This window comes from Theropithecus gelada, chromosome 2 (assembly GCF_003255815.1).
Source record: "Theropithecus gelada isolate Dixy chromosome 2, Tgel_1.0, whole genome shotgun sequence".
In the NCBI taxonomy this organism is placed as follows: Eukaryota; Metazoa; Chordata; class Mammalia; order Primates; family Cercopithecidae; genus Theropithecus; species Theropithecus gelada.
In genome coordinates, this window is record NC_037669.1 from 60,535,634 (window position 1) to 60,552,215 (window position 16,582).

Here is a 16,582-nt window from a genome sequence, read left to right on the forward strand (position 1 = left end):
CTTTGTGAATAGTAATTTGAAAATTTAAAAAATTTTTTTTTTAAAGAAAAGCTTTGTTCTTCAAGTGTGATTGTTATTATTCTTGGGCCAAAATGTTTTTCAAGGTACATATTTCTACTCTTTTAAAAAAAATTATTTTATTAGAGTCAGGGTCTCACCATGTTGCCCAGGCTGGTCCTGAACTATCAGACTCAAGTGATCTGCCCACCTCAGCCTCCCAAAGTGCTGGGATTACAGTTGTAAGCCACCATGCCAGGCCACATTTCTACATTCTTAATGAAGTCTGTGGAATCTACTTCAAATGCAATTTTAATTTATGTTTCAATTCTATGAAGATATTGGGTTGGTGCAAAACTAATTGCGGTTTTGGACCATGAATTTTAAATCATTATAACTAGGCTCAATACATTTTTATTAATCAAAATAGGAACCATTACAATCAACACATTTTTGCCAACGAGAAATAAGTTGGTTTATTCCTGTAGCGTAAAAATCCGTGCTTCGGGATTTGACAAACTCTTGGAAAGCATTTTCTGCATCCTGCTGGTTGTGGAAGCGTTTTCCCTGCAAAAAGTTGTTGAGATGCTTGAAGATGTGGTAGTTGGTTGGCAAGAGGTCAGGTGAATACGGTGGATGAGGCAAAACTTCATAGCCCAATTCATTCAACTTTTGAAGTGTGGGTTGTGCAACATGCGGTCGGGCATTGTCGTGGAGAAGAATTGGGCCCTTTCTGTTGACCAATGCCAGCTGCAGGTGTTGCAGTTTTTGGTGCATCTCATCGATTTCCTGAGCATACTTCTCAGATGTAATGGTTTCACCGGGATTCAGAAAGCTGTAGTGGATCACACCAGCAGCAGACCACCAAATAGTGACCATGATCTTTTTTGGGTGCAAGATTGGCTTTGAGAAGTGCTTTGGAGCTTCTTCTTGATCCAACCACTGAGCTGATCGTCGCCGGTTGTCATATAAAATCCACTTTTCATCGCACGTCACAATCCGATCGAGAAATGGTTCGTTGTGGTTGCGTAGAATAAGAGAAGATGACACTTCAAAACGACGATTTTTTTGATTTTCAGTCAGCTCATGAGGCACCCACTTATCGAGCTTTTTCACCTTTCCAATTTGCTTCAAATGCCGAACGACTGTAGAATGGTTGACATTAAGTTCTTCGGCAACTTCTCTTGTAGTTGTAAGAGGATCAGCTTCGATGATTGCTCTCAGTTGGTCGTTGTCAACTTCTGATGGCCGGCCACTACGCTCCTCATCTTCAAGGCTCTCATCTCCTTTGCAAAACTTCTTGAACCACCACTGCACTGTACGTTCGTTAGCAGTTCCTGGGCCAAATGCGTTGTTGATGTTGCGAGTTGTCTCTGCTGCTTTACGACCCATTTTGAACTCGAATAAAAAAATTGCTCGAATTTGCTTTTTGTCTAACATCATTTTCATAGTCTAAAATAAACATAAACAGCAAGTAAGATGTCATTAGCAAAAAAACACAAAGAAATGCCCATTAAAATGATGTATAATATGACCACATTTATTTAAGAATGTATTCCAATATTAAATGCCAAATTCCAACAATGCAAAAACTGTTACTACTTTTTTTTTTGGAGACAGAGTCTCGCTCTGTCACCCAAGCTGGAGTGCAGTGGTACAATCTTGGCTCACTGCAATCTCTGCCTCCTGGGCTCAAGTGATTCTCGTGCCTCAGCCTCCCGAGCAGCTGGGACTACAGACATGTGCCACCACATCTAGCTAATTTTTGTATTTTTAGTAGAGATGAGGTTTTAGCATGTTGGCCAGGCTGGTCTCAAACTCCTGACCTCAAGTGTTCTGCCTGCCTAGGCCTCCCAAAGTGCTGGGATTACAGATGTGAGCCACTGCACCCAGCCCCATCTTTTAAAATTTGAATCTTATAGTTATAAAAATGTTACTTTATCATGGGATAATAGGCAAGTGGAAGTATATTTTTAAATGTTTTCTCTCAAAAGAAGTGTCAACATTCTTAAGAGTATGGCACTGAAGCAAACAAATGCAGTTAACTTGCTGCTTAGAAAAGACTTGGAATAAAGACTCTTTGACTGTTACCTTAGGGTTTCTAGGACTAAGTGCTATATAATAAACTAGTGCCTGAGTACAAAAAATTTTCAGGGGTCTACATTCAGTCAGTTGTCTCTGGCAGAGGCACTGAGTTGGAGGGGGCTGTTTGTGTCCTTCTCTCTGAATGGAAGATTGTCCTCTGGGAATATCTCTGCTGTTCAATAGAGAAAGGCAAAAGGACATAGAAAACGGTATCTGCAGAATCAAATGGTGAGCCAATCATTTTCCTTCTGACCATTTCTGTATTGCTTCTGAAGCAGCTCAGTTATTAGGTGAGCTTGTGAGTGAGAAAAAGCACATTTTCGAGTGAGGGCTACAAACTGCCTTATAAAAAGCAGGACTGCTTCAGAGACATTGAACTAACAGAGGAAGTTGGCATGGAGAAATGATTAATTTGGAGGAAAATTTTTGATACTATGTATTTGTAATTTGGGGCATTTTATGTGTAGTCTAGGACCATTTGTTCACAGAGAACCATTCCATATAATGTTATATGAACACGTAAACCCTAAGATACTTAAAAACAACCCAGCTTTATTTAGATATAATTCACATGCTGTACATTTCACTCATTTAAAGTGTACAATGTACTTATATTACAGAGGAATAGTGTTATATATAACACAGATTCCTATAATGTTGAAACTGCAAGGCCTCCTAGTGGTAGGGTTTAAATGTACTAGAGAAGAAATTAAATTACTTAATAATATCATAGGGGCTCTAGTAATTATTTTAGCTTTCAAAATGTCTGATAAACTTACATAGTAATTTTTTTGGCAACATCCCTGCTTTAAGGAAGGTAGTTAGAGATGTTTGATGCTCTAGAAGTTTAAATGGGATTATAAAACTCCCATCTCCTTCTGTGGTGTGGACAGCGTTATTTTTCTGTTATTTATACAAGAAGTGAGGCTGTTTGAAGTTTTGAAGCATAACTTCACAAGATTTGGAGTACAGCCAAGTATATAATGAAACATTTACAATGTGTTTCCTTTTCTGACTTTTGGTTACAACATGTAAGTCATTTTCATGGTTATATTTTTCACTACTGGTGGTACTTATTAGGGTTTTAGCAGGTGATGGTTAATAATGCGTTTTTCCTTGATTCATGCTTAGAAACAATTAAGTAGGATACAGGAGTCAGACAGAAATCAAAATGTCAGCTTTATTACTGTTAAAATTGGTTGGAAAGCAGGGTTTAGGTATGCAGCCACAAGGGTTTCTTGGATCATTATTAGGTTCGATGTTAGTGCTAGAAAACTTACAATAACAGTGGCTTAAACAAGGGAAACACCATTTCTCACCTGAAAGTACAATGGTGTCAGACCATGACTGGCAGGATGTTCTACAGTACCGGACACCTAGACTCCTTTTAATCTTGTTGATTTTTCTATGCAATGGCTTCCTTTCCCAGGGTCATCCTGGGGTCTAGGATAACTGCTCCAGTTCCAGTCATCATGTATACATTCCAGCCAGAAGGAAGAAAGATGAGGTGAAGGGCAGGATATCTCCATTTAAGGACTTGTCATTTTTGCTTATATCCCATTAACTAGAACAGTTACTAAGACAAATCTAACTAGGAAAGTGAATATTCTGGGTAGTCATGTACTCATGTTAAATGGAGAATTCTATTACAGAAAGGGAGAAAAGATACTGATGGACAACTTGTAGTCTCTGCCACATTCCTGAGTTCAACTTACATAACTAGGCAGAGGCAAAGCTAGCCAACCACTGTCTTCCACTAGAGGGAGGCGCAAGCTGCTTATCACTGAACAGACTCACCTCAAGGGTCAATCGCTTGCAGGAGGGGAACACAGAAGGGGCTGAGCCACACATGCTGGGTTCCTTCTCATTTCCACAACTGATGTTCCACTTTTCTAAGGGGCAGTACAGAGAACCGTCAAAAGGCAGGAAAGCAGTACATGATTTGGCACCACAGTAACAAGGTTTTCTTAGTTTCCCATTATCTAGCCTTTCTTTGTCTTCACTGCCTGTTAGATTAAGATATCTTCCTGAATAATCATAAGATAGTTCTTCTTCTGGCACAATATCTTTGGCTGCAAAAAGTGCCAACTTAGGTACCATTGAGTCAATTCGGACAGGAATCATCAAAAGGTTTGGCTCACAAGAATGATTAAGGAATCTTCCAATATTTCCTATATAAGTAGGGTCAACAAATGTTTCCATTACCTGCCCAGTATAAACATGTTCCCTGATGGCTATAATGTAGTTAGAGTCAGATTTTGTTTGTAAGTGAATTCTTCTCTGAACTTCAGAGAATCCTAAAACCTCACCAGCATATTCACAGACAAACCTTCCTTTTGGTATAAATTCCAAGGTACGAAGTCCCCAGCCTTTTTTATGCGTCTTGAACACTTGGAAGTGGAACTGCAGACCTTTCTGGACCACTCTGTTTCTGCAGTGGTCACTGCATCGGCACAGGACATTGCATTCAAAAACAGGCTCTGCATACTTTCCTCCAGATCCTATATCTCTAAGGCATGAGTTATCATCATAGTTCTCTCCGTGGCGGAGACAGGAGCAAGTGCCAGGGAGGCAGGGAGTTTTGACACAAATGCATCCGGGAAAGGTTATTTGAGTGGGATCAATGTCTGCTCCAGGTCCAACTACATGATCAGGAGTGTACTGTAAAAAATATACACACTGTAAGTGAGCATGGCATGTCATATATTTCCTATATATTCCAAGTAGTTTTTGACTGGGACCCATTCTAATTCTAACATATATAAAAACAGTTCAAAACTGACAAAACACAGTGTACTAAGATATTGTCCAAAAAGATCTTTCTCCAATAAAACAAGAATTTTTTTTTTTTTTTTTTTTTTTTTTTTTTTTTTTGAGACAGGGTCTTGCTCTGTTGCACAGGCTGGAGTGCAGTGGTGTGATCACAGTTCACTGTAACCTGGGCTCAAGTGATTCTCCTGCCTCAGCTTCCTTACTTGCTACAGCTACAAGTGGGAACAACCATGCCCAGCTAAGATTAATTTTTAGAATTTGTGGTTTTATTTTAGGTTACGTATAAGGATGAGTTGGGCATTATAATACTTAATGTATATAACAGTATGTTATATATAGGTACGCATAATGACATATACATGTATTTATATATGTATTATGTATGTATAAGGACAATAAGAAAAACAGTATTTTTTTCTCTTATCAGAAACGGAAAGTTTTGTAACTTATTTTGTTTCACTCTTAGCTTTGGATGTCAGAAAACTCAGTGCTGAATTTAGTGTCTGAGTACAGTTAAGCATTTTATCCTTAGCTTTTGATCTCTTTTACCTTTACCTTATATACATGCATATATGTATTTTAATTGTGAGTTACCTCAGATACTAGTTGGGGATGAGAAAGTCATAAATGACAAGTCAATTGACACAGAATTCCAAAAATGCTATTTCTTAAATAGATATTACTAGATATTTAAATTTATTATAGATGCACACTTGTAAAGAAATTCTGTTCTAATTAAATGGGAAAGGAATATAAAAAATTACATTTATATAAAATATATAAAATATAAAAACATTACATTTATAAAGTGTTATATAAAAAGAAGACAATCCTCAATCTAAACTCTATGTGAAGCCTGATCTCTGGTTAGATCCTCATTAGCATTGTGAAGCATATTTTCAAACTGTGATTTCATATTAAAGTATCTCTCATGAACCCAGATTTTTTTTATGTATACAGTAATTCTTGCTTACATAAAACCGAATCCATTTTATACCTGCTTTATTCCAAAAAGGATTTAATGAGACTCACAAACAGGTAAGATAAATGAACAAGTAAGGACAGTATGGTGAAAGGGAAATAGAGCAAACAGGTCCAGTAAGCTTAGACACACAGTGTGTGGTAGAAGTAGACTGGACATTTGGCTCTGCCTGAGAGCTGCCAATTCAGAGAAGGATATATGATTAGATACACAGTTTGCCCTGCCTGTAAGGAATAATCTCATTGTTCAGAAGCGGCACTGACTTTTTTCAGTATTGATACCAGGAAGGAATTCCACCAATGTGTTCTTCTAAACCATTCTTTTCCAGGAAGCAGTTTCATGGGCTTTTAAAATTCTGGTCCTCAATAAAGGCTGCTGGGATCCCACAACAGCAGAGTCGGGTAAGAGCAGTTCTGCAAGGAACGAGTTGCATGGCCTTTCATTGGGGATAGATTTTAAAGCACCTGGAGGAACGTTTGCACCATGTCTTCCAGTCAATCCTCCATTAATATTTTGTCTCCAGTCCAAGCTTTAGAAAGGTATTGAACAGCAGGTAGTTATACTCCTTGTGGAGGCCTCAGGTGGAGCTATGTAGTTAAGTGCAAAACCCTATGCTAAAAAAAACTCTGAGCTGGGGAGGATTGACATCCTCTTGTGAAAGATGAGGAGGACAACCAGTGGGAGGAATTGTGGGGGAAGGCCAACATTCTGCTTAAAAAGTCATTTGGGGGTGGAGAGAGGAAATAGCTTTTGTTTGTGTTGTTTCTTACAGCTTTAGCTTAGCAGGAATATCCTAAATGGATAAAGGATGGGTTAGAAAATGATGCTCTATCAGTCAAACTCAATGACTGCTGTTTTATATAGAATCTACCTTCAGCTTTTTAAAGGTTCAGTGTTGAAATGTAAATGGTTACTCAGACATTTTAAAAAGTACTTGTAAAATGAAGATCTCTGTTAAACTTTTCATGTTAAACTTGATTTGTCATTAAAGGCGCACATAGTTTTAAGGTATATATAAATCACTAAATGCTAAAGTTTTTTTTTTGACATGGATAACTTCTTTTAAAATCAAGTCTGACTTACTGCAGTTTTCTAATCAGGAAAGCAGGTGAAAAACAGTTTTATTTAGTTATTTTTACTTACAAATTTAAAAAGATTTTGGAGAATCTCATGATATATTTTTTAAAATTCTGCAATTAAACTTGCTGCACAATCTATAATCCTCTAGGGACTTATAGATGGTAGCTAATTCCAAATGAACTGCAGATACCTTCCAAAAGGTAACAGAGACTTCTGGGAAAATTCCTGTTTAAACAAATTTTTTCCCCTTGATGGATATAATCACTGATCCTGATACCAATAATTGCTTTGAGTCATTTTATCTTCATGTTTCCATTTTCTCCTCCATAAAAGGTCAATAAAATATCATTTCAGATGATAATGACTTAAAAAATGACTATACTCAAGAATAATCTTTTGAAAACCTTAGTCTAATTTAATATCTGATTATGTAATTACCCATCTTTAAAGGTATTTACATATTGAAAAGCTATTTATTATTTTCAGAAATAATGTTAGGTCATTGTCCTAACATTCTATTCAAATATTTACATGCCATGTGGTTAAACTTTGAGTAGTCAGGTGCTGCGTAATGACTTTTCAGTCAGACTACATATATCTATATACAATGGTAGTCCTGTAAGATTAGAATACAGTATTTTTACTGTATGTTTTCTATGTTTAGATACACAAACACCACTGCATTACAAGTATCTACAGTACTCAGTGTAGTAACATTCTGTGCAGGTTTGTAGCCTAGGAGTGATAGGGTATTATCATACAGCCTAAGTGTGTAGTAGGCTATACCATCTAGGTTTGTGTAAGTACTGTGCACTCTATAACATTTGCATAATGATGAAATTGTTTAATGATGCATTTCTGAGACTGTTTCCCCAGTTAAATAATAGTTGTTTCTGGAGTATAACTGTATCTGAAAGCTAACGTAAAGTAAGTTACAAACTGGGAGTCAGCTGATATGACCTAAGCCAGACTTCTGCTGAAACAATTAGGGAAGAGGCATTCTCTTTCCACTAGAATTGTTCAACTGTAGTGTTTGCCTGGCATTTCCAAGTTCTGCCACATAGATGAGGCCTACTGAGTGGGTAGCCTACCACAGAAATGGGGAGCAGGGGTGTGAAGGGGGAGGGTGGTGGGAAGAAGTATCTGACAATACTTTTAGAATTATTGGGTCCAGACATGCCTATAGTTACCACTTTTGGACTTTTCTGATTTGAGGCAATTCCTTCCCTTTTTTGTTGGAGCCAGTTTGTATTGTTTATGTTTCTTGCAAACAAATGAGTCCTGACTGATACACCCTGGGTAGAAGCTGAGGATGGTTTCAGGAAATGGTTAGAAAATGTACTCTGTTAACCAAAAATAAAATTCTAAGTCTCCTGATCATCTGAACAGACCCCTCCTCTCAGCAAGAGCATTCCAAAGCTAACCTGAAAAACTGGTTCAGGTCATGATGGGAAGGGGGCGGGGGTCAGACATGCCTCATTATACCCTCTTCCCTTTTGGAATTACTGATAGAACAGACTCTTTAAGTCTGATAAAAAACATTTACAATCTATTCTCTCTGAAGCCTGCTACCTGGAGGCTTCACCTGCATGATAATAAACCTTGGTCTCCACAACCCTTTATCTTCCCGAAGACATTCCTAAGTTTTTAGATAATAACAATTCCTTCAAGCAAACTGTTAATCAGAAACCGGAAGCTTCCGCTTCCAGCTGTGCTGTCTTTCTGGACTGAACCAATGTACATCTTACATGTATTTGACTGTTGTCTCATGTCTCCCTAAAATGTATAAAACTAAGCCATATCCCAACCACCTTGGGTGCATGTTCTCAGGATCTCCTGAGGGCTGTGTCATGGTCCATGGTCACTCATATTTGGCTCAGAATAAATCTATTCAAATAGTTTGCAGAGTTTGACTCTTTTCATAGACAAGTCAAAGGTGTAAATGGTCAATGAACAAAGATGTCTTCAATTAGGAGGTTAGACTAGAGCAAAGTATGCAGGAGACCACGCAGGAAAACTCTGTGACTATGGTCTTGAACTGTGAGGAAGCAGCGGAGAGCTTCCTAATGTAGAACATGGAATGCTCTAAAGGAGACACAAACTACAGCCAAGCTCTTATTAGCACTGTGATTCCGGACAAGTGACTTGTTAAGCTTCAGATTAGTTGCTATAAGACAAGGATAATACCCACATTTGGGGTGCTATCATGAAATTTTAATGAAATAATGCTGGACTCCATGTCAGACACTTTATAAAAATATTGGCTTCTTTCAGTTCTTCTAGATATTACTTTTAGATGTGATATTTAAAACAACATATGTTTCTGGCAAATTACTTAACATTACTAAATATCTTATTTATTTCACAGGTTTCTGTGAAAGAAAAACTGACAGAACTGGCTTAAAAAGCTTACTCTAGGGATTAGCACATATGTGTTCGATAAAAATTTTGCAGGTAGTATATAGTAGGGTAGTGAAGAAAATAAGTTCTGGAGTTAAACATTCCAGGTTCAAACATATTCAAACCAAAACTGTGTCTAGGAAGTCATCGGACTGTATACCTTTCCTCCATTACTTCTCCATTTGAGTGGGGAAAAGCTAAGAGCTGACCCAGACCAGACTTCTTTCATTTATCAAGTATTACCTTACTGTCTGCAATATGCACATACAGGGATTTAGAAACAGTCAGAAAAGTATAAAGGACATGGAGAATGGGATTTTTTTTTTTTGTGAAGATACTGCTGCCCAGGCTGGAGTGCAGTGGCATAATCATAGCTCACTGCAGCCTCCAACTGCTGGGCTCAAGGTCAGCCTCCCAAGTAGGTGGGACTACAGGCATGCACCACCATGTCTGGTTAATTTAAAATACAATGTTTTTGTAGAGATGGAGTCTCACTTTGTGGCCCAGGGTGGTCTTAAACTAATCCTGACTTCAAGTGATTCTCCCGCCTTGGCCTCCAAAAGGGTTGGAATTACGGGAGGGAGCCACCATGCCTGGCTGGGATTTTAAAAATTTCCTGCATTGTTTTTTGTGTTTTTTTTTGTTGTTGTTGTTGTTGTTGTTGAGACGTAGTCTCGCTGTCACCCAGGCTGGAGTGCAGTGGCCGGATCTCAGCTCACTGCAAGCTCCGCCTCCCGGGTTTACGCCATTCTCCTGCCTCAGCCTCCCAAGTAGCTGGGACTACAGGCGTCCGCCAACTTGCCCGGCTAGTATTTTGTATTTTTTTTAGTAGAGACGGGGTTTCACTGTGTTAGCCAGGATGGTCTCGATCTCCTGACCTCGTGATCCGCCCGTCTCGGCCTCCCAAAGTGCTGGGATTACAGGCTTGAGCCACCGCGCCCGGCACGTTTTACTTTTTCTTCGTATGTATCAAAGCACAGAATTACTCATGCAAGAGCTGGGAATAAATGCAAAATGATCAGGGCAAAATGACATATTGGAAACAAGCACTGGGTGAAGATTTCAAGTTTTCTGACAGAAAACTTAAGAGAAAATACACTCTTGTCTTGGCTATTCCTGTCTGCAATAATTTCTTTCTTCTCTGAAATATACTTAGTTAATAGCATGAACTTCAGGGTCTAAATGACACAGACTGTAGGGCTCTCTAATTGTGTTAAATGTGTAGGTCTTACCTTTCTAACAGATATGTGTCTCAGGGAAAAGCATGGTTATGAGGTTTGGAGTGTGGCATGCTGATTGGGGTGGGGTTCCTATCCATAGGACGAGGCACACAGCAGGTGCTCAAGAAGCATTTTTCGATTGCCAGATTGCAGCTCTTGATACTTTTTTTTTTTTCTTGATACTTATTAACGAGAAGTTTGACTTTTCTGAATCACATTCTGTACTGAAGACCCAGAAACTGATGTATGACACTATAATATTCTAGGCCTAAAACCTGGGCCTCTGAATTATAAAGAAGTGCTGTGAAAATCTTCATTCCTTTTTTGGTTGTGTTGAAACCCCAGCTACAAGAATCTTTGTACTTGGCCTCTAGCCTCATAAGTTTGTTTTTCCTCCAAGCAGCTATTAGAAGACTGTGAGCCAGATAATTCTTGTCAAGGCCTGCTGAGATCTTAAAAATAATGTTTGAAGCTGGTTTCAGAGACCTGAAAAATGGTTAGATCCAACTGTTAGCTCAAGAAAATCAATTAGTTTATTCTCTACTTGGCTTTCAACACTGATGACATTATGATATGCTTGTTTCCAATATGAACACTTGAATTTCTTTTTGCCTTTTCACACAGTAGCCAAAGGCAAAACAGACACAAAGTTATTTTTATCTTGAAAGTTTTTCATGCCTTAATTCTTATGTGTGCATATGCCTGTGAAGGCAGGGTTTGGAGCAAGCAAGCTGTTTTGACCTTTTATAAGAGTGGTTTTGTGTTCCATGAATATATGGAAGAAAACGAGTTGAATGCACTTTTAGGCTTGTCACTTAAATGTTTTAAGCATGTTTGATCTTCTTGGTAAGAAAGACAATAAGGTCTCTTAGGAGGGGATCCTGTCTTATTTTTGTAACTCTAACTCTATTGAGAACTGTGCATGTACACAGATAGAACACTGTGGGACTGGGTTTTAATCTCCCAGTTTTCATTTATGCCTACCAACTGTAGACATAACAATCAATCATAAAGCTTCCTCTTGTCACTCCTTTCTCCCCTTTTAAAAATAGATGTGTTTAATATACTCTGCGAAATATAAAACCTCAAGATTTTATGGACATTAATGATTACAGTGATTCTAAGGGAGATGCTTATATTACTTATTTTTAAATAATGCTTAAAGTGAGTTAATTAAAAAATATGTCGGGCAGTTTTACAGATTGTTCTTGGATATGGCAAAGAAAAATATGACCCAAGATTGTAAATAGAATAGCCTCAAACACACACACATACACACACATATATATACACACACACAGGCACAGCAGGAATATTGAAGCTAATCATAACAGTTGTAAACACCTTGAGGGTAGAATGTGTTTTTCTGTTTATTGTATTCTTTGCAGCCCAACCCACCACCTTGCATATATTTAGCTCTCAATTTGTTGAATTAAGAATGGACTAGAACAGTGGTTTTTTTAATCAGTGTTTTTGACCAGGAACTCAGCAATGCTTAGTGCTGAGTAAGTTTTCAGGGACCACTGTTTAATATTGAGCCAGCAAACTGTATTATTAACATAAATTGCCAAAGGTAGCCTGGGGAACAATAATAATTTCTGACATTAATCTTATTCTACTCTTTTGAGGACTAAACTCTGATTTTTTTTATCTTGCCCAAATTCCTACCTAAGGCACCTGAGGAGTCATGCCTCACAAACCATAAAATCTCATCAGAGGAGTTTTAATTTTAACCCTATATAGCATGGTCTGCTTTCTAACCTGACTCTGGCATAACATCACATAACAAATAAGGGAAGAAATCAAAATATTTTAACCCCAAATATATTTCCTTGCCATATCTTGACATTGCCCCGGAGGGTTGTCTCTTGTGGGAAAAATCCACATTCTATAGAGAATCCCCTTTCCCCCTCTTTTTCTTTCTTTCCACAACCAGGAGATAATCAACTAAGAGCGAGGCACCTTTTTAAGTTCGGTAAGAAACATTTTCCAAACTGCTCCCTCTGAAGTCGGCTGAGAGTTTCCTCCGCACAATAAAACTTGGTCTCTACTTGGCCTGGTGTGGTGGCTCACTTCTGTAATCCCAGCACTTTGGGAGGCCGAGGTGGGCGGATCACTTGAGGTCAGGAGTTTGAGACCAGCCTGGGCAACATAGTAAAACCCTGTTTCTACTAAAAATACAAAAATTAGCTGGGCGTGGCTGTGGGTGCCCGTAATCCCAGCTACTTGGGAGGCTGAGGCGGGAGAATCGCTTGAACCTGGGAGGCGGAGGTTGCAGTGAGCTGATCGCACCACCACTCTAGCCTGGGTGATGGAGTCAAGCTCCGTCTCAAAAGAAACCCCTTTATCTTAACCTAAACATTTCTATTGATCCCAGGTCTTCAGATAAACTCTACCAATTGTTAACCAGAAAAATTTTAAATCTACTTATAGTCTGGAAGCCCCTCTACCACTTTGAGTTGCCCTGCCTTTCTGAACCAAACCAATGTACATGTTAAATGTATTTGATTGATGTCTCCTCTCTCCCAAACGAGTATAAAACCAGGCTGTGCCCTAATCACCCGGGACACATGTTCTCAGCATCTCCTGAGGGCTGTGTCACAGGTCACGGTTACTCGTATTTGGCTCAGAATAAATCTCTTCAAATATTTTACAGAGTTTGATTCTTTTCCTTGACATCTTTGAAAGCTGCTATTGAATCTATTACCTTAACTGATCCTCACAAGATTCCTAGGAAAAAGAAAGGGCAGATAGGGTTCATTGTTGATAATGGATGGCTATGTATTTTTAAATTATTATTTTCATTTTGCAGATGAATAAACTCAGGCTCTGGGAAGTAGCTAAGATGGCTAAGCTCTGAACCATGCGGATCACCTGAGGTTGGGAGTTTGAGACCGGCCTGACCAACATGGAGAAACCCTGTCTCTACTAAAAATAAAAAAATTAGCCGGGTGTGGTGGCACATGCCTGTAATCCCAGCTACTCGGGAGGCTGAGGCAGGAGAATTGCTTGAACCCGGGAGGTGGAGGTTGCGGTGAGCCGAGATAAGAGATAATGCCATTGCACTCCAGCCTGGACAACAAGAGCGAAACTCAGTTTCAAAAAAACAAAAAGGGTAGAAAGGGCTTTGAGAAGTTAATAGCAGCGAACATTTACTGAGTTCTTAGAGCAAACCAGAAAGTGTATTTTCCTTGCAATTTTCAAAGCAATCCGGAAGAGAGGTACTGTTAGAACTGGAAGACTCTAAGGCTTAGCCAAAGCTAATTTATACTTGCCCAAGAGCCCACAGCATGAGGGAGACCACAGCTAAGGCTGACTCGCGGGGCTGTTTTTATGCACGACACCGGGTGCTATCCACTAACAGGCCCCACGGCTTATCCTACCTGTGAGAGACACCTGAGACCGGAGAGGTAAATGACTCCCCCCTTGATGCCTCCTTGAGTTCTGAGGACAGGACTGGGACAAAAAGCCGGGTTCTCATAAGGCCTCTGGTTCTGCGCTTCAGGGAATGGACTGAAAAGGACAGCACCCTTGCTAAGGTGATGCCGTGGGTTAACAGAAAAAGGCCCAGGCCGGGGCATGCACACCTATTCCCGCGCACCACCGGTGTGCTATAAGAGAAGACAAAAGGTCGCGATTGGGAGGCCGTCCCGGCGAGGCTGCTTGAGAAGGAGACCACGTGGGCGAGCCGCGCGTCTGCCTCCCGCGCCGCCTGGCCCCGCCCCTACCTGGAAGGGCGCCGGCGCGGCCCCCGGGGGCCACGCGCCCACCGGCAAGTTTTCCTGGCCGCACGCGACATCCAGCTGCTCAGTCGGGGCCTCAGGCTTCTCCTTAAACTCCGCCATCCCACAAGGCCCTGTCTTCTTCGCCGCTTCCGCGAACATTTACCCGCCTCACGCAGCGCCTACTACCCTGACAGGCCTGGGCCGCGCAGTGGATGCTGGGACTTGTGGTCCCTTGGACCCACCGCCTCATGGGAATTGTAGTTCTTTTCTCCTCACGCGAGGCCTGTGAAGGCGGTTCCCTTCCTTGACTTTTTGGGTCTGGCTCCCGCTTTGATTTGAGCCAGAGGCACCACAGATAATTACAAAGCCGTGTAAGGTACGGACAAAACAAACTGAGGTGCTTTCGTTTTTCCTGGGAGCATCAGAGAGGGGGCTTTGGAGGTGAGGTCATTTGTCCGGGTTTTTGAGGACTCAATGGACGTTTGTGGAGTGGAGGCAGGGGTGCGTCCTAAGCCGAGCAGGGAAATACACACCAAGGTTTCTAAAGATCTGCGACTTGCCGGGAAGTTGACTGACATGTGATAGGGTTTGTGCCAAGGCGATAGCCTCACAGGTTGCCTTAAGGAATTTGTGTGGGGCATGCTCACTCCCTGATGGAGATATCTGTGCCCCTTTGCCTGTCCTTTTCTCTCCTCTCCATCCCTCTACCCTCACCCCTCCAAGCCCCTACCCTGCCAAAGGATTCTGATAGCTTAAAGACTGCTGAATCTGGTGGAGCATTTTCAGCCTCACTGAAGCTCTCTGACATGATTGTCCTGCTTCTCCTTGAAACTGTAAACCAAAAATAAAATTCCAATCCTCCAAATCATCTGAATGGACCCCTCCTCTCTGCCAAGGTTAACCTGAGAAACTGGTTCAGGCCATGATGGGAAGGGGGGTCCAACATGCCTCATTATGCCCTTCTTCCTTTTGGAATTCAGGAAAAGCCAGCCAGCATCAACATCAACACAGACCTTAAGTCTGATAAGAAACATTTACAATCTATTCTCTCTGAAATTTGCCACTTAGAGGCTTCATCTCCACGATCATATTTGGTATCCACAACCTCTTATTGCAACCTAGACATTTGTTTCTATTGTTTCTAGGTCTTTAGATAATAACCAATTGCCAATCAGAAAATCTTTAAATCTACCTATGACCTGGAAGCCACTTCTCACCCACTTCTAGTTGTCTGCCTTTCCAGATCCAACCGATCTTACGTGTATTGATTGATGTGTTATGCCTCCCTAAAATGTGTGAGAGTAAGTTGTATCCCGACTACTCTGGGCACATGTCATCAGGACTGCCTGAGGCTATGTCAGGGACACATTCCTAAGCTTGGGAAAATACTCTTTCTAAATTGAGACCTGTCTCAGATACTTTTGGGTTCACAAATCCTTCTGACCTTGCAGTTTCTGAAGTCCCACTGGCCTAAACTTGCTTCCATCTTGCACACCTTTCCTTGTTAGTATCCTCTTGTTGTTCTCCTGTCTGACTGTTTCTGAAAAGTAGGTGTGATTCTGGGTTCTGCCCTTGACTTTTTTTTGGTTGCCCTTCCCTGGTCTTTCTCATTAATAACATCCACTCCCACGGCTTCAAATATAAAGGATTAGGTCACCAGTCTCCAAATCAGATCAGACATTTCTCCTCAAATCCAGTTATGCGTATTCAGCTAATGATTGGGCATTTCTGTTTTCTGTCCTACAGGCTGCTTAAACTCAAAATAATCTGAATTGACTTCTTCTGCCAATCTTGCTTTTTCTTCTTTAAAGTTAACTGGGAAAATAATTTGTGAGCTACAGAGCCACTAAAGCAACATACCAGTTACTCTGTATTCCTTCTCTTCGCTAGACTCATATAGCTAAGGATGTGGTGGGTAAGTCTTGTTGATTCTGCCTTCGTCATGTTTTCATTTTTGTCTCTTCTCACTTAATCCTAGGCTCTCTCATTTCTTGCTTGGACTTTGGAAGTTACTTTCTTTAAGTCTGTCATTCTTCATACCCCCAAATCACCCTACTGCCACTGCTACAATGACCTTTGAAGATGCTTGTCCAGTTATTATATTTTGCTGCTTAGAGTCTTGTTTGCTCCATTTTCTCTTAGTTTACCTTCTATGTGCTGCGTTATAAGCCTTTGAGGACCCAGACTTTACCTATTTCCTTGGTCTCTGTTGCTGCTGTTCTCTGTTGGAACCCCTTGTTCTCTTGATGTTCCTTCAATAAGCCATTCTACTTGGCCTATGGGCCTTTGTCCACATGGTTCTTGTATCTTCAGTGCCTTTA

At 40.4% G+C, this 16,582-nt stretch overlaps 1 protein-coding gene across 3 annotated transcripts; it reads right to left on the minus strand.

Moving 5' to 3' along the window:
* Positions 1-395: 395 nt before the first annotated feature.
* On the minus strand, positions 396-14,487 carry LOC112618322 (histone-lysine N-methyltransferase SETMAR). 3 transcript variants are annotated; one of them, XM_025375282.1, is made up of 4 exons: positions 14,265-14,487; positions 4,412-4,743; positions 3,880-3,974; positions 396-1,449 (listed from the first exon to the last, which is right to left on the minus strand). In XM_025375282.1, exons 2-4 carry the CDS (start codon positions 4,566-4,568, stop codon positions 415-417), a joined length of 1,287 nt encoding a protein of 428 aa, XP_025231067.1. In that variant the 5' UTR covers positions 4,569-4,743; positions 14,265-14,487; the 3' UTR covers positions 396-414. The 3 variants fall into 3 exon arrangements, with proteins under 3 accessions (XP_025231067.1, XP_025231065.1, XP_025231066.1); XM_025375281.1 differs by having other exon boundaries at positions 415-1,449; positions 3,880-3,995; positions 4,413-4,743; XM_025375280.1 differs by having other exon boundaries at positions 3,880-4,743.
* Between the last annotated feature and the right edge of the window lie 2,095 nt (positions 14,488-16,582).